Consider the following 22,393-nt stretch of genomic DNA (forward strand, 5'->3'; position numbering starts at 1 on the left):
AAGGAGAGAGTGAGAGGTGTGATATCAGGTGGAGTTGCAGTGAAGAACTCTACTCACTCTTGCTGCTCGTGAGGTCATTAAACTTTTGTCTACATTGAACCTAGTTCCTGTGGTGATGCTGCTGGAACTGATCCTGTCAGCCTCCTCTATCCATGCCTGCTTCATTGTGGTCTTGGGGATGCTCCTGCAGCTCCTTGTCCTGACATCCTCCACTAGGACCTCCAGTGAGGCATCAGAAAAGTGGGGGGGCGTCCCTTTGACTCATCTCTGCTGGAAAAATTTGTTCCACAGTCAATCAAGGAAAAATCAAAGCAGAGGATGCAACCATGCTTTAAGAGGGGCATCTCTGCTTCATAGAGGCCTCGGGAGTCACGCCAAGAATTATGCATCATGATTGTCAACGTGATCGGGCGGGCAGCCTGTCAGTCAAATAGAAATGAGACTGGGAGTTAAAATTGCCCAGGCCTCACACCGACGATGTCAGGAGGGCTTCCCCCCGCCCCACCCCTGTCCATCCGATTCCCACCGTGAGTTAAAATCAGGGCTTTAAGTTCCATACATCTTGCCATAAACCCAGTATTCCATTTTTAAAAATATATATATAGCCTGATCCACTTGAAGTGCTGCATTTTATGTATTGTGAACCTGAACCCCCAAATCCCTTTGCTTTTCCATATCATTCTGCTTTTCCCAAAATATGATAATTACTGTTATTTTTTTTGCACCAAAATGTGCCACCTCACATTTACTGACACTGAATTTCATCTGCTACTTTTTTGCCCATTCTACCATCTTATCAATATCCCCTTGCATCTACCTTTGGTCCTCAGAATTATTCATTATGCCTCCTATATTGTTATCATCTGCAAATTTGGACAACAGTCCCTTTCGTCCTATATCCAAATCATTGACATACACGATGAACAGATGGGGTCCTAGAAATGAACCGTGTGAACACCACTACCCACTTCCAATCACTGTGAAACTGCCCTTAACTTCAAATCTCTGCAGCCCCCTCCTAACCAGTTTTTAATCTAATTTTCTACCTGATCCCTAAATCCATATCCCATAATCTTCTCCAATAGTCTCCTGTGTAGTATCTTTTCAAAGACCTCCTGAAAGTCTATGTACATCACATCCAATGTATTCCCCCCATCTACCCTATCTGCCACTTGCTCAAATAACTCTCATCAGGCTTGTAAAGCATAACCCTTTTTTCCGCAATCCGTTGGCTGCTTCTAATTACTTTCTCTTCATCAAGATATTTAGTAATTTCATCTTTAATTACAGATTCCCAAATTTTCCCTAGTTAGTTAAACTAACTGGCCTGTAATTATTCGGATTAGGGCTGTTTCCCTTTTTGAAAATGGGTATTACATTGGCCACTCTCCAATCCTCCAGCGCACATCCACTCTCAACAGAATCCGGAAATATAATTTCCAGGACCTCCGCTATTTCCCTCAGAATCCTTGGATGTATTCCATCAGCTCTCGTCATTTTCTCCTCCTTTGGCTTAACTAACTTCTCTAATGTTTTCCTTTTATTTATTATAAAATCTCACTTTTAACCAATTCAGAATTTACCTTCTCCCCAATACCCTCCTCTTTTGTAAACACGATACAAAGTACTTCTCAAGTCTCCCTGTCAATTTCCATTAATCCTCTACTAATTCGCTATTCTCCTCTCAGGGTTTCCATCTCACAGTTAACAATCCTCAGAGTTATCACAGTTGGCTAAATTCTTGTTTGTCCCTAATTATACAAAGTACAAAAAGTACAGCAAATGTTCTGAAGTGGAATGCTCTGTCATCTTATCAATACCCGTACAGTGTTGTCATTCAGAAATTCAGCTCTGCGGTCAATGCTGGCATTGTAAAGGTATCACTCTCTAGATTCCTGAAAAGAGTAAACTGGCGATTTTGTAATTAGGAACCTTGTGATCTTTAATTTGACCCATTTTCAGAATAAAGGGACCATTTTTATAGCTGCTAGTAATCCTTTCACGACAGCCATTGGAGGTGCTGTAAATATTTATCCTGGGATTCCCTGATTCCTATGATACATGCTTCTTCAGCTCAATATACTGGGTTTATTGGATTTCTTTGAAGAGGTTAAAGATCTGGTGAATAAGTGTAAGAGAGTAGAAGTTAAATATCTGGATTTCAGGAAAGCTTTTGACACTATCTCCCATAACAGACTGATTTTCAAGGTGCATGCCCATTGGATAGATGGCAAAGTATTAAAAGTATTAATATCCATGGAGAGAACAGATATTCTATGTCTGAACTGAAGCTGGGTGCATACCCGAAATGTTGCCTGTTTTCTCTACAGATGCTGACAGACCTGTGTGTTTTCCACTTTCACTGTTTACCCTCCGTGCAAGCAGATAGTTCTAATCACAATTACCCACTCTGTTCCCATATCCTTTCATTCCCTTTTCCTTTATCCACCTATCCAATCCAATCGTGAATGTCAACCTAGTTTCTGCCTCAACCACTAATCTGGAAGTGAACTCTACAGCCTCACAACTCTGTGTAAAGAAGTTTCTCCTGCTCTCAGAAAATTTTACAGTACAGAAAATTGGTGCTGTGATATTGACATTTATGAGGATGCGTATGCCTATCTGTTGACACACCCATACCCATTGTGCTGGGGCAGGCAATGTGGAATTTTGAATTTTGAATACATGCACAGGAAAAACTTGCCCAAGGTGCTTGGCCTGCATCACACATGGCTGGAGAATCACCACCTTTGGCTGGGAGGCAGCTCTTAAAAGGCTGCAGCTCATTGTTAAGTAAAAGTTGAGGTGGTAATAGAAAAGTTGCCTAACTCTGAGGGACATGCTAAGCCATAGATTAACCATGGAGGTGGTGACTGAGTTTTGCCACACGCTTCAAGCAGAGCTTCAGCCAAACTGCAGTGGCCGTCAAGGTCACCAGCCCTGAATTTGATCACCAAAGCTCTTCCCAGACTGCTGCAGCAGTTACCAACAATATCAGTCAGCCTGCAGTCCACAGCCGTTTTAAGAGGTGACTTGTGCATTGGCCTTGCAAACTACCACCCCATCTCAAACCTCTCTTTAATATCCAAATTTCTCGAACACGTTGTCGGCTCCCAAATCTGCGGCCATCTTTCCCACAACTCTATTTTTGAAACTCTCCAATCAAGTTTCTGCCCCTGCCACAGCACTAAAATGGCCCTAATCAAAATCACAAAGGACATCTTCTGACTGTGACAATGGTGCACTATTCCTGCTGATCCTAATCGGCCTTTCTGCAGCCTTTGATGCGTTGACCACACCATCCTCCTCCAATGCCTCCATTGTCCAGCTGAGTGGGACTGCCCTCGCCTGGTTCCACTCCGACCTATCCAGTTGTTGCCAGAGAATCTCCTACAATGGCCTCTCTTCTCACCTCTGCACCGTTACCTCAAGGACCTAGCCTTGGCCCCTTCCTATTTCTCATCTACATGCTGCCCCTTGATGACATTATTTGAAAACATGATATCAGGTTCCACATGTACACTGAGACACCAGCTCTATCTCACTGCTATCTCTCTCGCCCCCCCCCCTTCATTGCCTCTGCATTATCAGACTGCTTGTCCGACACCTGGATGAGGCGCAATTTCTTCCAATTAAACGTTGGGAAGACCAAAACCATCATCTTCGGCCCCCACCACAAACTCTATTCCCTCGCCACCAATTCCATTTCCCTCCCCGGCCAATGTCTCAGGCTGACCCAGATTGTTCGCAACCTCAGCATCCTATTTGACCCCGAGCTGAGCTTCTCACCATCACAAAGATCGCCTACTTCTACCTCTGTAACATCACCCAGATCCACCCCATGCCCCACCTTAGCTGCTGTTGAACCCTCATCCCTGCATTTGCTACCTCCAAAAATGACTATTCCAACGCTCTCCTGGCCGGCCTCCCATCTTGCTCACTCCATAAATTTGAACTCATCCAAAACTCTGTTGCCCATATTCTAACTTGCACCAAGTCCCACTCAACCATCACCCCTGTGTTCACTGACTTATATTGGCTCCTGGTCCACTAATGCCTCAATTTTAAAATTCTCAACCTCGTGTTCAAATCCCTCCATGGCCTCACCCCTCCTTATCTCTAACCTTCTCCAGCCGTACAACCCTCCAAGAATCCTGCATTCCTCCAACTCTGACTCTTGCGTATCCCCCACTTACTTCACCTCACCATTGGCGGCCGTGCCTTTGATAGTCTAGGCCGTAAGCTCTGGAATTTCCTCTCTAATCATTTCCATCTTGGTCTCCTCCTTCAAGACTCTCTTTAAAACTTATCTCTTTGATGAAGCTTTTAGTCACCTGTTCTAATATCTCTTTCTTTGACTTTGTGTCAATTTTTGTCTTATTACAAAAATGTCCTGTGAAACACCTTGGGACATTTTTCTAAGTTAAAAACGCTATATAAACGCAAGCTGTTGTTGTCAACTTCCTGGTTTTGGTTAACCTTCACAATAAATTGCGGCTTAATAGTAAAAGAAAACAAATAATGCTGGAAACACTGCAGGTCAGGCAGCATCTGCGGAGAGAATGAAAAGTCAACGTTTCGGGTGTACGGTTCCTTTGTCAAAACTCGAAGATCTTACAGATGAACAATACTTAGAAAGGAACAGAACAAATTGAGGGGGAGGAAATGACACACACAAAGACATAGGATGACATGTAAAGTGTTTAAGTGGAAAACAGGAGATGGTTAAATGCCAGCATTCACCTGAGGAAGGAGGAAGCCTCCGAAAGCTTGTGAATTTCAAATAAAATTGCTGGACTATAACTTGGTGTTGTAAAATTGTTTACAATAAGCAATAATATTAGCATTAGAAAATACGGGACATAATGACAGAAATCAATGAAATAAAAGACAATCACTAGACGGAGAAAATGTGAGAATAGATGAAAAAGGAGGGGGACTGAGGCAAGTAGAAAGGGAAGCATCCTGACTTGGGACATATATCACATAGGAACAGGAGTAGGCCATTTAGTCCCTCAAGCCTGTTCCGCCATTCAATGAGATCATGGTTGATCTGTGGCCTAACTCCATATACCTGCCTTAGCCCCATATCGCTTAACACCTTTGGTTAACAAAAATCTATCAATCTCTGATTTAAAATTAACAATTGAGCTAGCATCAACTGCCGTTTGCCAAAGACATTCCAAACTTCTACCACCCTTTACGTGTAGAAGTGTTTTCTAACTTCACTCCTGAAAGTCCTGGCTCTAATTTTGAGGCTATGTCCCTTAGTTCTAGACTCGCCAACCAGAAATAGTTTCTCTCTATCAGTTCCCCTTAATATCTTGAAAACTTCAATCAAATCACCTCTTAACCATCTAAGTTCCAGGGAATACAACCCTAGTTTGTGTAATCGCTCTTCGTAATTTAACTCTTGGAGTCCAGGTATCATTCCTTAATCATCACTGGGTCAGGATTCTCGAAGTCCCCACGTAACACCATTGTAGGAGCGATCAGAACAAGAACTGCAGGTGGTTCAAGGAGAAGGCCCACCACCACCTTTAAAGTAACTAGGGATGGGCAATAAATGTAGCCTTGCCAGCATCACCCACATCCCAAGAATAAAAAACTGGCAGGTTCCAGCAGCCCAGGTGCCTGGTAAAAGAAAGGAAGCAGGTCGACACTAAGGATGCAAAGCACCTCGCCAGCATGGTGTTCTGATGGAAGGTTCCCACACTCAGTATAAGCCCACTCCTTCCCCTCATCCCCAGAAATACAGGCACATCCACCTCACAACGCCAACATTCCCTGCCAAAGAGAAAGAGGGAGCTATAACTAAGGTCTGAAGTTATTAAAATCAATATTAAGTCCAGAAGGCTGCTAAATGTCCAGTATAAAGATAAGGGGGGATTAAATTGGATAAGCCCCGAAAACGGGCACGAGAATCATGGTCTGCAATTAACGCCCGCCCGTTCATTGTGCTGCAGGCAGAACGTTAAATTCATGCTGCCTGCTGATTTCCATGATTACTGCATTCAGCCAGCGCTGTTCATTGGCTGCACGCATCACCAGGTGTCCGATATCGCAAGTGGCGAACGCTACTTAAAGGCAGCCTGCACTTCTTAAAGGGGAAGTGCACTGCAGCTGATGGAATTGGTGTCAGGAAGTGGATTGCTTTGGAAGAAGTTTTGTGAAGATGTCTCAACCTGTGAGAGAGTGTGCACCAAGATTGTCTGATGCTGCACTGGAGGCCTTGGTGCAAGAGGTGGAGAGAAGAAGAGACATCCTGTATCTGCAGGGGGGCAGGAAGCCCTCGAGACATATAACCAAGAGGCAGTGGGAGGAAGTAGTGGCAGAGGTCAATGGCTCCTAGAACATGGATGCTGTGCAGGAAGAAGTTTAATGATGTGACACAAGTTCTCAAGGGGAGTTCAATCTTCAAATGGCCTCACTACTGCAACACCACTAGCTCAGATTCACTACACCCCCATCACCCACCTACCAACAATCTCTATCAATCAGTATTCAACACTTCAATTTTTATGCTTCACCTCACCCTCACACACCTAGCGCTGTTGCAAGCCTCACACCCACAACTCACACACACTAGCAGCTATTCAACCATAACATCCACATCACCCAAACGTTTTGCAGGGCATTCACCGACACACTTCTCTCTTTCTTGCAGGAGAAGGTGGCATAGAACAGGAGGCAGCAGCAAGAAACCGGGGGAGGACAGGTACGCCTTCACTTTCTGACTCCCACGGAGGAGACAGTGCTGACCACCATGGGAAGGGGCATCGCTGAGGCTGTGGGCATTGGCTGCACTGGAGGGATTGATGATGAAGGTCTCTGTATTCCTAATCCTCCTTCTTCCTCATCCCACAAACTTTTCTGACTCACAAGCTGTAGGTGGTGTAAGCACGCACTTACTTTTTCCTCTCCCCTCACCACAATCCAATCCTTGTCCCTTTTTTATTTCAGATATCCAAGAACTGGAAACTTCCTAGTCAGAGGAGGCTGAGGGAGAACACAGCGATGATGAGGCGACACCATCACTCGATCTTACACTCGCAGCCACCAGCTCAGAGATTGACACTGCGCATACTTTAGAAGTTAGAATAGAGGAGGGCTCTGCATATGGTGAGATAGTGGGCACAAGTGCACAGGAACCGGGGCAGGGAGTGGGGGAGAGAACGGATACCGCAGGTGCCAGCTCGCTGGAGGGTATGCTCGCACACTAGTTCTGCTGCAGAGGATTCAGATGATGACTTCAATGGGCCAGGCTACAGAAGAAGGCTGATGGGCGTACACAACCAAATGTTTGGTGCACTGGAAAGCCTGCCAGAAAGCCTGCGCACAATGTCAAGGAACATGGAGGAGTCCAGCTCCAACTTGGCACAGGGCTTTGCGCAGAGTTTGGAGCCCGTCCTTTCCCACATGGAATGGGTGGTCACCTCCATCAGCACACCTGTGGAACCCACCATGATGCAGAGTCTGATGACCAATGTCACAGCTTCCATCAAAGCTCTGACTGCTGCTTTGGAAGTTCAAGCTGCTGTCATCCTGGCTCTGGAGTACACTGTTGAAAGGGGCTTCCAGGGCATCACAGCAGTCCAGCAATCTGTTCTCCAACAGATCACCAGGATTGCTGAGGCACTGCTCCGGGAGAGTGCTAGTGGTGCCATGGAATAGAAACCGGCTGTCCCCTAACAGGATGACAGCATTCCTGCCCTCATCCTTGCCATTCCCCCCACCCAGTACCCTTGCTATTGCATGTCAGCCAGCCAGCTCAGATTACTGCAGCCCAAGCCAAGATGTTGCAGTCTGAAGCCAGGCCCTCTACTGCCAGAGCTGCTCAAGGTCATCCTCCAAAGCCACCTGCAGTATCCTCCATTGAAGGTCAGCAGCCTTCCACCATCCATGCTCCAGCCTCTAGGGAAACACCTTCTAGGGGCACTAGGAAAGGTAAACGCACATGGAACACAGGCACTAGGGAATGCTCAAAGGTGATTAGTTTCATTTTGTATGAATGATTGAATTGATAGATTTAGATTTGAATTGGCATTTGATGGCGGTTTTTATTTCTGCGGTGAACTGAGGGAGGAACCAATATGTGTTGTCATAAAGAGGACGATGCGATGGTCAATAAGAGAAAGGAAAGATAAGGAGTGTGGGAGTGTTGGTGAATGGGGAGGTGTCGTTGAGGTTACTGATATTGCTCTTGAATAATCTGATCACAGAGCCGTGGCAGACTGGGACGGCCTATGTTGTAACCTCCCTTCCGCTTCCTCTTCCTCCACTTCCTCTTCCTCCTCCCTCTTCTAGCAGCTTGTCCTGCCCTGAGTGGCCTCTCTTCAATCTCCCAGTCATGTTCAATTCCTAGAGGAAGCCCTACCAGACCACCCATGTATGGAAGCAGCTTTTATCAGCACAATGTTTAAAATGACACAAAAAATGCTGCAAGACCAGCCAGACCACTCCCTGTAGAGTACTTACTTAAACTTTAGCCAAGTATAGGAAACCTCCAAAAACGCATACAATTGCACCAGCAGCCAGAAGAAATAGTCCAGCAACGAACCTGCAAGTACTTTGTCTTCCCTTTAAGTAGCACTGGTGGGGAGTCAGTCATGCTGATTAATGTCGTGTTCAGTTGGTTGGAGTGTAGAGTTGCAAAATGGCAGTGGTGGCTTCAAATCTGCATTGCACACTGATTTACGTCATGATCTCCCTACTCTGCATGCTGCTGGCAGTCCTTAGGCGTGCGCAAAGCCCTTTACCAAGATGGTGTCCTGCGCACTTCCTGTCGGAAGTGTGCACACGCATCTCGGACCCCATTTTCAAGTCACTAAATGACCCAATTTAACCCCTAAGGTACCGCACCATGCAAGCGCAGGTGATGCAATACCTGCCCATTCACCTCTTCCCATACCATTGTTCAGAGCCCCCCGCGCACACTTTCTAGGTGAAAGAGCAATTTGCATGTACTTCTTCCAACCTAATATACTGTATTCACTGCTCATGGTGCGGTTTCCTCTACATCGGGGAGACCAAACACAGATTAAGCATTGCTTTGTCAAACACCTGCATTCTGACTGCATGTGACATTTCCTGGTTACTTGCCATTTAAATTCTCTGTCTCACCATGACCTCTGACTTTGGCCTTGTGCTGTGCCAATAAACCTCACTGCAAATTCAAGGAACAGCACCTTGCCTATCTACTAGGCAGTATGCAGTCCTCTTGTCTTAATATTGACTTTAATAACTTCAGATTGTAACTATAGCCTGTTCCGCTTCACCAGTTTTTCATATCTCCCTTTCTACCTGCCTCATTCCCCCTCCTCTTCGCATGATCTCTGTGAATGGTACATCTTTTACTTCTCTATTAGGCCCCCTTTCACAGCTCATATTATGTCTTTTCCAATGCCCCCCCCTTCCCCCGCCCTTTGTTCTGTTCCTTTTTAAATGCTGTTCATTGGTAATATCTTCCAGTTTTGACAAAGGGCCTGTACCTAAAACATTAACTTGTCTGTTCTCTCCACTGCTGCTGCTACTGACCCGAGTGTTTCCAGCATTTTCTGTTTTTGCTTCAGATTTCCAGCATCTGCAGTTTTTTTTCTTCTTGTGACTTAATAGTAAATACAGTAATACTAGGTCTTTCCATTTCAGCTTTATTTTGGTAATCACTTAGCAGCAAGAAGTGTCCGTGCACAGCACCACAGTTATTGGCAAAGTAGCTTTCAAAGTTAGGTACAGTTTCAGCAGCTGCCAGACAAAGCATTTAACACAGAAGTTCCATGGAGCACATGGGAATCATTGAGGCAGACACATTTATACAGTGCCAGATTCTTGATAGGTAACTCCAATCCCAAATTGGAAAGAGGAGTATTATAAGTATTTTGCTTAAATACATTTACACCTTTTAAAGCTGGAGTGTTCTACAACAATATTTCCCATCTTTAATGTTTTAGATTAAAAGTCAGTACTTTCCAAAAATTCCGTAAGATTTTTAAAACATGTTTGCAGCTGAGATCAAACCCTGCATCCATCAATTATATATTAATAACATTGAGTGCTCTCAGGATTTCCAAAGTACTGTGGCCTGTAGGCAGTGCTGTAAACATATTATATGATTGATTACAATGAGACACCACCTAATGTTATGATGCCGTACCTAACCTTACTTGATGGCCCCAAGCAGCAGCCTCAGTAATCTTCTGTATTCAGTATAAACAATAATCACACCCCAAAACATAAAGAAAAATCAAACTGATCATATCAAATTCATTACAATTAATGTGAGCGTTCCTGAGCAGCTGAAAACATCTTTAGACTTCTAGGAGTCTGTCCGTGAAAATGCCTTAAATGGTCGCAAATTGTGAGAAAGGCAGCAAAAACATCCAGAAGTCCGAAAACTAATGAAATGCAAGATAGAAATCAAGTAAACACAAAAGTTCATGCATCCATCAAAGCGCTGAAACATGGCATAAAACATCTCCTCTACCCTTTGCACTCCCTGCACCAAACAAACATAGTCAGCCCATTGTGGACGTGATGCAGAAAGAGCAATAAAGAAAATGGGAGAACTTCTCCCACCCCATTAAGTAGGGATAGAGACACCTGAACAACGTCCCCCCACCCCCCAACACATACAAGGGGGCACCAACCCACTCCGCTGATTAAATCTCAGGACACAGGCTCCCCCCGCCCCCCACCCACTGATTGCAGACACTGAAAATCCCCATAAACCAAACATACTCCCACCACTGAATAGATTTCATCCCCACCCCACTGATCAGGACAACTGAACAATGAATAGATTTTGAGGGACCACCCACCCCCACCAATTTAATAAATTTCAACACCCTCCCCATAATCAATAAAATTTGAACACCCGTGAGCACAATTGGGAAATCTCCCTCTCCTCTACGAACAAAACATTCCCCTCTTCCTCCTGAGCAGAGATTGGGACAACCGCAAACATTCAAAAGATTTTGGGAGAATGACACCCTGATTAAAATTAAACATCTGCTTCCCCACCCACTGTGTAGAAATGAGACCATCACAGTGCCAGAGTAGAGTCAAGGACAACCTCTCTTTCCTCCTCTGTTGTAATTCAGCATATTCGGACTACTCCAAACTGAGCAGCAATATCATTGGTCGTAAAGTGCTCTGGAACGTCCTGAGGTCATGAAAGGTGCTATAAAAAGCCCTGCATTTATATCTTTGTTTACTCATCCATGCATGCCTGTCTTCTTGTACATCACCTTTAATGTCAAAGTTCTCATACAGTTGCAAATCTTCAATTTCAAGAGGTGAAAGTTGACAAAAATTGAAAAAGGAAGCATAGGAGAATGTTAACATTATTAAAACTATTCCATCTTCATGCAGGAGAAAATTGTTCACAATTGTACAAATAGAGGGCATCAGCATTCTATCCTATCGTGAGGATGAGGCAACTCCTCTGAAGCTGCTGTGGGTGGAGAAGATGGTGGCCCTGTAGCCACAGTGGGTTTGTTCATAGCAAATTAATATGTTGCTATTGAAACCAACTTGATGTGCATCATATCTTTTGCTATTATTGGGCTGGATTTTACTACGAGTGGCGAACAAAAGTGCCCACCGCTCGATAGACTTGGACTTGCCCATAGGCTTTTGGACTGCAAGTTCTTCTTATTGGGTCCTCAACCCTGCACAGCGCCCTCTACAGGGCAACTGGGACCTCTGTGAACAGGGCAAGCTGTGGTGTATCCCCTTAACCAATCAGATTGAAGCATGTTAATAAGCAGCGCAGAGACAGGACCAGGAAGTGTAAGTTAGAATAGCAAATTCAATGTAAAATCAGTTACAGAAAACAAAATAAAGAGAGGGTAAGAAATATTGAATTAAAAGACAAAAATAAAAAGTAAAAAAAAAGGCCAATATATCTTTCCTGAGGTGTGGTGCCCAGAATTGAATGCAGTACTTCAGATAAGGTCTAACCTGAGTTCTTTACAGCTGTACATAACTTCTACCCCTTTGTATTCCAGCCCCCTTGAGATAAAGGCCAACATTCCATAAGCCTTTTTAATTATATTTTGTACCTGTCCACTAGCTTTTAGTGATTTCTGTACAAGTCAGGGGGAAAACTCTCCAGTGACTGGAGTCATACCTAACTCAAAGGAAGATGGCAGTGGTTGTTGGAGGCCAATCATCTCAGCCCCAGGACATCGCTGCAGGAGTTCCTCAGAGCAGTGTCCGAGCCCAACCATCTTCAGCTGCTTCATCAATGACCTTCCCTCCATCATAAGGTCAGAAATGGGGATGTTCGCTGATGATTGCACAGTGTTCAGTTCCATTCGCAACCCTTCAGATAATGAAGCAGTCAGTGCCTGCATGCAGCAAGACCTGGACAACATCCAGGCTTGGGCTGACAAGTGGCAAGTAACATTCGCACCAGACAAGTGGCAGGCAATGACCATCACCAACAAGAGAGAATCTACTCATCTCTCCATGACATTCAACGGCATTACCATCACCAAATCCCCCACTATCAACATCCTGGGGGTCACCATTGACCAGAAACTTAACTGGACCAGCCACATAAATACTGTGGCTACAGGAGCAGGTCAGAGGCTGGGTATTCTGTGGCGAGTGACTCACCTCCTGACTCCCCAAAGCCTTTCAACAATCAACAAGGCACAAGTCAGGAGTGTGATGGAATACTCTCCACTTGCCTGGATGAGTGCAGCTCCAACAACACTCAAGAAGCTCGACACCATCCAGGACAAAGCAGCCCACTTGATTGGCACCCCATCCACCAATTTAAACATTCACTCCCTTCACCACCGGCGCACCGTGGCTGCAGTGTGTACCATCCACAGGATGCACTGCAGCAACTCACCAAGGCTTCTTCGACAGCACCTCCACCACCTAGAAGGACAAGGGCAGCAGGCACATGGGAACAACACCACCTGCACGTTCCCCTCCAAGTCACACACCATCCCGACTTGGAAATATATCGCCGTTCCTTCATCGTCGCTGGGTCAAAATCCTGGAACTCCCTACCTAACAGCACTGTGGGAGAACCTTCACCACACGGACTGCAGCGGTTCAAGGCGGCGGCTCACCACCACCTTCTCTAGGGCAATTGGGGATGGGCAATAAATGCCGGCCTCGCCCACAGCCCATGAACGAATAAAAAAGTCTCTAGAGTGGACGAGAGTGCTGCCACTGAACCAACTTAATTCCACTATCAGGAAAGAGGGCTTCCTTGCAGATGTGATCATTGACCCTCAGAATATGGAAATATCCACAGAAGCACAAAAAATATAACATATTACACCAGCAGCAAAAATTGCGTTGCAGTAAAACAGAAAGAAGGAAAGCAGAATGGTAGAGAGATAAAAGCAAAACAGAATTGATAGAGTACAAGGGGAAAACAGAGAGAAAGTAATGAGATTTAGAGAAAATGGATTTAAAAAGAGCAAAAAGAAATAGCCTGCCAGGAAATAAAAGAAATTAAGATTTAAAAAAAATATTTAAGTAAAGAAAGAATACAGGCCTCTTAGGGCTCAATACAAACTTGTTCCTGGAAACAGCCCTACTTTAGCCCTCTTTGAATGCAGTTAGTGTATGAGGCGTGATCTAAATATCTTGTAGCACATATCTGTTTCACTTTACAAAGGCCAATACATTCAATGCTGGTATTATAACTGACTAAGTAATGGTTATAATACATTTGGAATTCCTTACTGTGTGACATTATGAACTGATTAGTTAAATCATACAAACACTGTGGTTGTATATCTTTAATGCCATAGGCTTCTGTCATGGTGTATTCCAGCTTCCAGTCAGGCCTTTTCTCCTCATTGGCTTCCGTAAGGTTCAAGTAATACTGCCAGAAATCCTGCAAGAAAAAGAATATTTTCTCCATTGTATTGCTTGGTACAGATCTAATTTAAAAAGTTCTTTTTTTAAAAAAGCAGCTAGTTTAGTGGATCTCTCATTGCATTGATCTCTAAGATTCTATCCCCCTACCTGTCCACAGTCACAGGCTGAACCAGACTGTTTGCAGCATTGGTGTCCTGTTTGGTCCTGGGCTGGGCTTCCGACCTTGTGTCCTCTCCATCACAAAGACTGCCTACTTTCACCTCTGTAACATCACCCAGCTCAGCCTATCAGCTACCAAAACCTTCATCCGGGCAGTAGAAAACAGAGAGAAGGGATAATGGGTATGTACTCGAATTGGAAGGAAATGACTAGTGGTGTCCCACAAAGGTCTGTGCTTGGGCTCAACTATTCACTATATTTATTAATGACTTACATAACACAATAGAGAGCCATATATCCAAGTTTGCCAATGACAGAAAGATTGGTGGCACAGTAAACAGTGTAGACCGGAGCATAAAATAACAAAGCGACTCTGATGGATTAAATGAGTGCAAAACTGTGGCACGCAAATATGAGGTCATCCATTTTAGACCAAAAAAGGATAGATCCGACTGTTATTTAAATGGTGAAAAGCTAGGAACAGTGGAGTTCCAAAGAGATTTAGGGGTCCATGTACACAGATCACGAAAATGTAGTGGTCAGGTACAAAGGATAATCAAAAAGGCTAACAGAATGTTAGCCTTTATAACTAGAGGGCTAGAATATAAAGGGGAGGAAGTTTTGTTACAGCTATACAAAGCCCTGGTTAGACCACATCTGGAGGACTGAGTACAGTTCTGGGCACCGCATCTTAGAAAGGATAGATTGGCCTTGGAAGAAGCGCAGTGCAGATTCACCAGAATGTTACCAGGGCTCCAAGGGTTAGATTATGAGGTGCGTTACATAAACTAGGCTTGTATTCCCTGGAATATAGACGGTTAAGGGGTAATTTGATTGAGGTTTTTAGGATTTTGAAAGGAATTGTTAGGGTAGATAGAGAGAAACTTTTTCCGCTGGTGGGGGAGTCTAGGACAAGGGAATATAACCTTAAAATCAGAGCCAGGCCATTCAGGAGAGACGTTAGGAAACACTTCTTCACGCAAAAGGTGGTAGAAGTATGAAACTCTCTCCCACAAAAAGCAGTAGATGCTAGCTCAATTAATAACTTTAAATCTGAGATCGATTGATTTTTGCTAGCCAAAGGTATTAAGGGATACAGAGCCAAGGCGGGTGGATGGAGTTAGGATATAGATCAGCTATGATCTCATTGAATGGCGGAATAGGCTCAAGGGGCTGAATGGCCTACTCCTACTATGTTCCTATATTCCATGCTTTTGTTACCTCCAGACTCGACTATTGCAATGCTCTCCTGGCCGACCTCTCATCTTCCACCTCCATAAACTTCAGCTTATCCAAATCTCTGCTGCCTACTTTCTAATTCGCACCAAGTCCCGTTCACCCATCACCCCTGTGCTCGCTGACCTACATTGGCTCCAGGCCTACGAACGCCTCATATTTAAAATTCTCATCCTTGTGTTCAAATCGCTCCATGACCTTGATCTTCCATATCGCTGTAACCTCCTCCAAGAACTCTGCATTCCTCCAACTCTGACCTCTTACGCATCCCCCACTCCCTTCACCCCACCGTTGGCGGCCGTGCCTTCAGCTGTGTAGGCCCTAAGATCTGGAATTCCCCACTTAAACGTCTCTGCCACTCTACCTCTCTCTTTCCTCCGTTAAGACCCTCCTTAAAACCTACCTCTTTGACCAAACCTTCAGTCACCCCACCTCCCCCCGAAAAAAAAGCTCCTTCTTTGGCTTGGTCAAGTTTGTTTGTTTATGCCCGTGAAGCACCTTGGGATGTTTTCCCACATTAAACGCGCTATATAAATGCAAGTATTTGTTGTTAAGAGTCAGATGGCATGATGTTTCATAATGACAATGGTGTTAAACCATGTAATGCACAAAATATATATATTGATAGTCCATGTGTTGCTCCTAGAAAACTAAAAAAACCTGCTTCATCCAACTGTCTTTCGGGTTCTCATGCAATCAGTCTTTCTGGGTATTTCTCTCTCTCCCCGATTCTTTTCCTCTCAAAGATCAGAAAAATTCAGACATGTGGTACAACAAAAAAATATAGCAATGTGGACGGAAAGATGTTTGATAGACAGGAGAAAGAGAGTTGGTGTAAATGGGTATTGCTCGGACTGCAGAAGGGTCAGAAGTGGTGTACTTCAAGGGTCAATGCTGGATCTGTAAGTATAGGTGTATCAGGTGGAATAGCCAGAGTAGGCTTTTAAAATATAGATCCACATATTAAAGACTCATTCTGCAATGGCTGTACAAGGTCAGACCTGGAATATAGGAGACATTATCTCACTAACCGTCCATGAGAAGAGATAAGAAAATAGTAAATCAGTCAAGGAGACTGTAGGGAGTAATCTGGTATGAATAGGAGTTGTGTTATAGATGTACTGGGAAGAGATAAGACTTCAAATTCTACAGAGAATTAACGAGCACTTGTGTGGAATGTCCGGAGTGTAATAAACAACCTAGGACATCAAAGACAACAAATGATAGCATCAGCAGCAATCAAGTGGATCCCTTGAAGAGTATAGAGATTGCCGGAGTAAAGTTAAAAGAGAAATCAGGAGGGCAAAAAGGGGACATGAGATTGCTTTGGCAGATAAGGCAAAGGAGAATCCAAAGAGCTTCTACAAATACATAAAGGGCAAAAGAGTAACTAGGGAGAGAGTAGGGCCTCTTAAGGATCAACAAGGTTATCTATGTGCGGAACCACAAGAGATGGGTGAGATCCTGAATGAATATTTCACATCGGTATTTACGGTTGAGAAAGGCATGGATGTTAGGGAAGTTGGGGAAATAAAGAGTGATGTCTTGAGGAGTGTACCTATTACAGAGAGGGAGGTGCTGGAAGTCTTAACGCGCATCAAGGTAGATAAATCTCCGGGACCTGATGAAATGTATCCCAGGACGTTATGGGAGGTTAGGGAGGAAATTGCGGGTCCCCTAGCAGAGATATTTGAATCATCGACAGCTACAGGTGAGGTGCCTGAAGATTGGAGGGTAGCAAATGTTGTACCTTTGTTTAAGAAGGGCGGCAGGGAAAAGCCTGGGAACTACAGACCGGTGAGCCTGACATCTGTAGTGGGTATGTTGTTAGAGGGTATTCTGAGGGACAGGATCTACAGGCATTTGGAGAGGCAGGGACTGATTAGGAACAGTCAGCATGGTTTTGTGAGAGGAAAATCATGTCTCACGAATTTGATAGATAGATGAGGGCTGTGCAGTAGACGTGGTCTACATGGACTTCAGCAAAGCCTTTGACAAGGTACCACATGGTAGGTTGTTACATAAGGTTAAATCTCACGGGATCCAAGGTGAGGTAGCCAATTGGATACAAAATTGGATTGACGACAGAAGACAGAGGGTGGTTGTAGAGGGTTGTTTTTCAAACTGGAGGCCTGTGTTCAGCGGTGTGCCTCAGGGATCGGTGCTGGGTCTGCTGTTATTTGTTATTTATATTAATGATTTGGATGAGAATTTAGGAGGCATGGTTAGTAAGTTTGCAGATGACACCAAGATTGGTGGCATTGTGGACAGTGAAAAAGGTTATCTAGGATTGCAACGGGATCTTGATAAATTGGGCCAGTGGGCCGATGAATGGCAGATGGAGTTTAATTTAGATAAATGTGAGGTGATGCATTTTGGGAGATCGAATCGGGCCAGGACCTACTCCGTTAATGGTAGGGCGTTGGGGAGAGTTATAGAACAAAGAGATCTAGGAGTACAGGTTCATAGCTCCTTGAAAGTGGAGTCACAGGTGGATAGGGTGGTGAAGAAGGCATTCAGCATGCTTGGTTTCATTGGTCAGAACACTGAATACAGGAGTTGGGATGTCTTGTTGAAGTTGTACAAGACATTAGTAAGGCCACACTTGGAATACTGTGTACAGTTCTGGTCACCCTATTATAGAAAGGATATTATTAAACTAGAAAGAGTGCAGAAAAGATTTACTAGGATGCTACCGGGACTTGATGGTTTGACTTATAAGGATAGGTTAGATAGACTGGGACTTTTTTCCCTGGAGAGTAGGAGGTTAAGGGGTGATCTTATAGAAGTCTATAAAATAATGAGGGGCATAGATAAGGTAGATAATCAAAATCTTTTCCCAAAGGTAGGGGAGTCTATAACGAGGGGACATAGATTTAAGGTGAGAGGGGAGAGATACAAAAGGGTCCAGAGGAGCAATTTTTTTCACTCAAAGGGTGGCGAGTGTCTGGAACGAGCTGCCAGAGGCAGTAATAGAGGCGGGTACAATTTTGTCTTTTAAAAAGTATTTGGACAGTTATATGGGTAAGATGGGTATAGAGGGATATGGGCCAAGTGCAGGCAATTGGGACTAGCTTTGTGGTATAAACTGGGCGACATGGACATGTTGGGCCGAAGGGCCTGTTTCCATGTTGTAACTTCTATGATTCTATGATTCTATAGACACAGAACGTGATGACATATGGTATCCACATTTGTCCTGCGTAATTAAACCTATAAAAGATACAACACACTGGAGCTCCGGAGGAAACTTCAATCTAGTCTTACTGAGGCTAGCATAAACAGTCAAGTTGCCATGCTTGCGACCTCCTGAGGAGTTCTTGGTATGTGAGTATTGATACCTATATCTCATTCACTGCATGCAAGAGGTTGTGTTTTGTTATCCCATTGACTTGATTTAATTATAAAGTATTAACCAGATGTTTCAGTGTTTCATAGTTCTTGAACTTGTATTAACGGTAAAGGATGTACTGACGATATCTTAGAATACCTCCACATAAGGGCAATAGGGATATAGGACAATATCCTATATAAACCCAATAGGGTCCACTTTTGTTCTTTATACAAATAGAAATTACTTTAAATAGAGGGCTGTTGGAGCATCCAACACTTTGCCACAGGAAGGGGCTGAGGCAGAGACCACTTCACCTTTTAAGAGAAAATTGGATAAATATTCAAAACAGGAAGATATAGGGCTATGAGCAAAGAGTGGGGCAGTGAGATTACTATTGGATTGTTCTATCAAAGAGCTGGCACAGGCATGTTGGGTCTAATGTTCTGTAAATTTCTATGGTTCTATATGTGGGTATGGCTCGCACATAGTTTTCTCATTGCGGTGCCTCAATTTCCATTTGTCTGACTCTCATCTCACTCGTTCTGAAACTCTCTTTGACACTCTATCATTTGTATGGCTCTCATAGATGTTCCTTTACTGATGCACTTAATTTTTATCCCATACCTTTTTAATGCCTGGGGTACACAGCAAGATGGAAGCCAACATGTCACAGATTAGAGAAGAGCATTGTATTAAGGGAGGGGGATGAGCAGGCGGCAGGGGGAGGGTTGGAGTGGGGAAGTGGTCATCTGGGAGTGTGTATGGATGAAAGATAAAGTGGGGGCATGGGTGGAGACTCAGGCCTGGAGGTAGTGAAAGGATTGGTGCCATGAAGGTGTTGGGCAGGAGATCTGCGAATGGTCCATGAGGGTGACTGAAAAAATTGGATATGTGGTAGGGATAAATGTTGGGAGAGAGTTGGGGGAGGGAGCTGGTACTTGGATGGGAGGAGCCATGAAGGGGCTGAGACCTAGGAGCATGCACACCTGGGGAACTTGGGGCCTCAGAGCACTGGGCAGAGCTGGGATTTTAGGTTTGGTTGCATTCAGGAGGCTGGGCGCCTACAGTGACGGAGAACTCAGGGCTGGGGTCAAAAGGCTCGACAGCTAGGGATGGAGTGAGGTGCAGTCTAGCATCTGACAGCACAAAGTGGTTGGAGGGACAGGTCTTTGGCACAAAGATCCAGAGCAGGAGCAGACACTCTTAAAATACAAAAGAGGTCCAAAATAGTTGCTCAGAAATAAGGAGGCTAGAAAAAGGTTTGGTCAGAGGCAGGATGTCACATGCATGCATGATAATGGAAAAAAACAGCACTGTAGGGACAATGGAAGAAAGATACTAAAGGAAGATCCTGAGCTGGCGGAGGAGCACAATCAATGCGAATTCAAGGCACTCAGAGGGAACAAGCCTGTGCAAGGAATATAGCTTCTGGAAAAGAAAGTTATGTTTCACCAAGCTGCTTGAATTTTTCTGAAGAGGTTGGTGGATGAAGGTTCCCCTGTTGCCATTATTTATTTGGACTTACAGAAAGCTATTGACAAGGTGTCGCACAATAGGTTACTTTATTATGATAGTCCTGTGGGATAGGAGGGCAGTTCCTAGATTAGATAGAGAATTGGTTGCATTCGTGCAGGCAGATGGTTGTTATTAATGGAAGTGGTTCTGCATGTAGACAATTGGAATAAGTTACCAGCACATGTGGTGAGTGTGGATTTGCTGCAGAAGTTCAAAAAGAAGCTGTACGAGTTCCTTGCTGTAGCTAATATCACTAAGTAGAAAAGATAGGTGGGACGTTGAGTATATACCTCATGGTCATTGATTTCCTGGAACTCATTTTGATTGCCTCTGGGGATCAGAAGATCGGAAAAGGAATTTTCCAGATTTTTCTTCCTGAATTGGCCTAGATCTGGGTTTTTTTGCCTCTCCCAAGAGAATACATGTCTACAAATGGGAGGGTACATTGGGAATCATGATGCTTAGTTGTGTCGTGACTACTTGAGACAGGCTTGAAGGACCAGCTGGTCTTTTCCGTCTGTGTTTTTGTATGTTTGTAGGTTACTTGCGCACGGAGAAGCAAAAGAAAGTAAACAGAAACTCAAGAGGAAAGAAACAATCAACAGTCCGGCGTGGACACAATGGGCCGAATGGCCTCCTTCTGTGTCATAAATTTTCTATGATTCTATAAGCAACACAAAGATGACTGAAACACCTAAGAGACGTCATATCTTCTAACTTACTGGTCTTAAAAGTTCTTGCGATGCAATGTGACAATTAACAGGGGCCAATGGGTGGGCACCTAATTTACATAAAAGTTGGATGAGCACAAACACCACTCTGATTGTATCTCCTGGATGTCCCCCCCAACCTTTTTGGATAAAATGCTCTTTCTTTGGGGGTCCCTGGCCTGGACCCCACGAGTGGAGACAACTTTTGCCCACCTGGAGGTGGGTACACTTCAATTCAATTGCCATACTGTACTCCAGAGATATGCTGGGTCCTGACTGAGTTACACTAGCATGAAATTATGGCATAGGGAAGCCTTGCACCTGGCTCTACCCCCTAGCCCCCATGACATTTTTCTTGTTATGGGCGGGCAGAAGTGGTGCTGTATGTGGCCTGTTAAGTACACTGAAGCACAGAGGATGGCAATCATTAAGAAAGCTGCCGAGGCACGGCTACTCAACAGGTATACTAGGTAGATGGCCCCAAGTGTTGCCTGTAAATCTGTTACACATGTATTGCTGCTCATTATAAAGCACTTAGACATTCTTAGAGCTCTTTTGATGCTTGCCATGCATGGCCAAATTACAGTTAAGCATGCATTCAAGCTACAACTTACAACTGGAATACTTACAAGATGAACATCTTAATAGGGCTTCACACCAAAATTCCTTTAAAACAACCTAGCTGCATGATGCACATTCAAACACTAGCATTTAGGATGGGTACTTTAGAGTCATTATATATGCTCTTGAAACTTCCAACATCTCAACACTACTTCTCTGCTTGCAAGGCAAGTTAGCCTATAACATTAAGGAACAAAAATGTGGATGGCTAACATTCTTTGACAGCTTTCAAAGAGGCTATAATGGACATTACTGGCAATATGTGTATATAGAGGGAACAGAGGGATTAATCCCAAAGACACCTCCAAGCTGAAGGCTAATATCATTCTTCTTGTTACATCATTTTCCCCTACTCACTCTCACACTGGCATACTCATGCACACCACCATGAGACACAGTAGATTGCCATGTAAGCATGGCTTGAATTGGTTTCTTGCAGTCAGCATTGTAACATGTGTTACATTTCTGTTTATTTAAGCATGATCTAGGAGCCAGTCAGCAGTGTAAGGGCCAAGGAAATAAGCAGCATCTCACAGCAACCTGCATCATTCATCACTCATAAGTGCTAGTACAGCTTTACAGCTATATCCATCTAAGAGCTTGAGAAGGTAGCAGCGGGTGAATCTTAGTGCATGCTTGAGGAGGTGCAAGTGGATTATGGGAGTTTGCTGGCTGGAGAGGCCAGCTAGCTGCTGTCCTCAGCTTCAGAGCCTCACAAAGCCTTTTTCCAAAACAGTATTGTTGTCTGATCTGGAGTAAATAGTGTCTACTTGTGCAAGCAGATAGGACTTTGCTTTAATATTTGATCCAAAAGATGGCAACTTTGGCAATACGGCACTCTCAGTATTCTACTGGAGTATTGGCCCAGATTATGTAGTCAAATCCATATTGGGGTTTGAACCCACAACCTACTGATTCAGAAACTGCTACCAAGTGAGCCAAGCTGACACTATAGGACTGGACCGTA

General features: G+C 44.2%; 1 protein-coding gene across 2 annotated transcripts in view; it reads right to left on the reverse strand.

Annotated features, from left to right (window-relative positions):
* Positions 1 to 10,701: 10,701 nt before the first annotated feature.
* Positions 10,702 to 22,393, reverse strand: part of smpdl3a (sphingomyelin phosphodiesterase acid like 3A) — a 38,302-nt gene continuing 26,610 nt past the window's right edge. For both annotated transcript variants that reach the window (XM_067984595.1, XM_067984596.1), the window contains exon 8: positions 10,702 to 13,867. In XM_067984595.1, the coding sequence (XP_067840696.1) occupies positions 13,562 to 13,867 (306 nt within the window). In that variant the 3' untranslated portion in view covers positions 10,702 to 13,561. The remainder of the gene's footprint in view (positions 13,868 to 22,393) is intronic.

Source organism: Heptranchias perlo, chromosome 5 (assembly GCF_035084215.1).
Source record: "Heptranchias perlo isolate sHepPer1 chromosome 5, sHepPer1.hap1, whole genome shotgun sequence".
NCBI classification, from domain to species: domain Eukaryota; kingdom Metazoa; phylum Chordata; class Chondrichthyes; order Hexanchiformes; family Hexanchidae; genus Heptranchias; species Heptranchias perlo.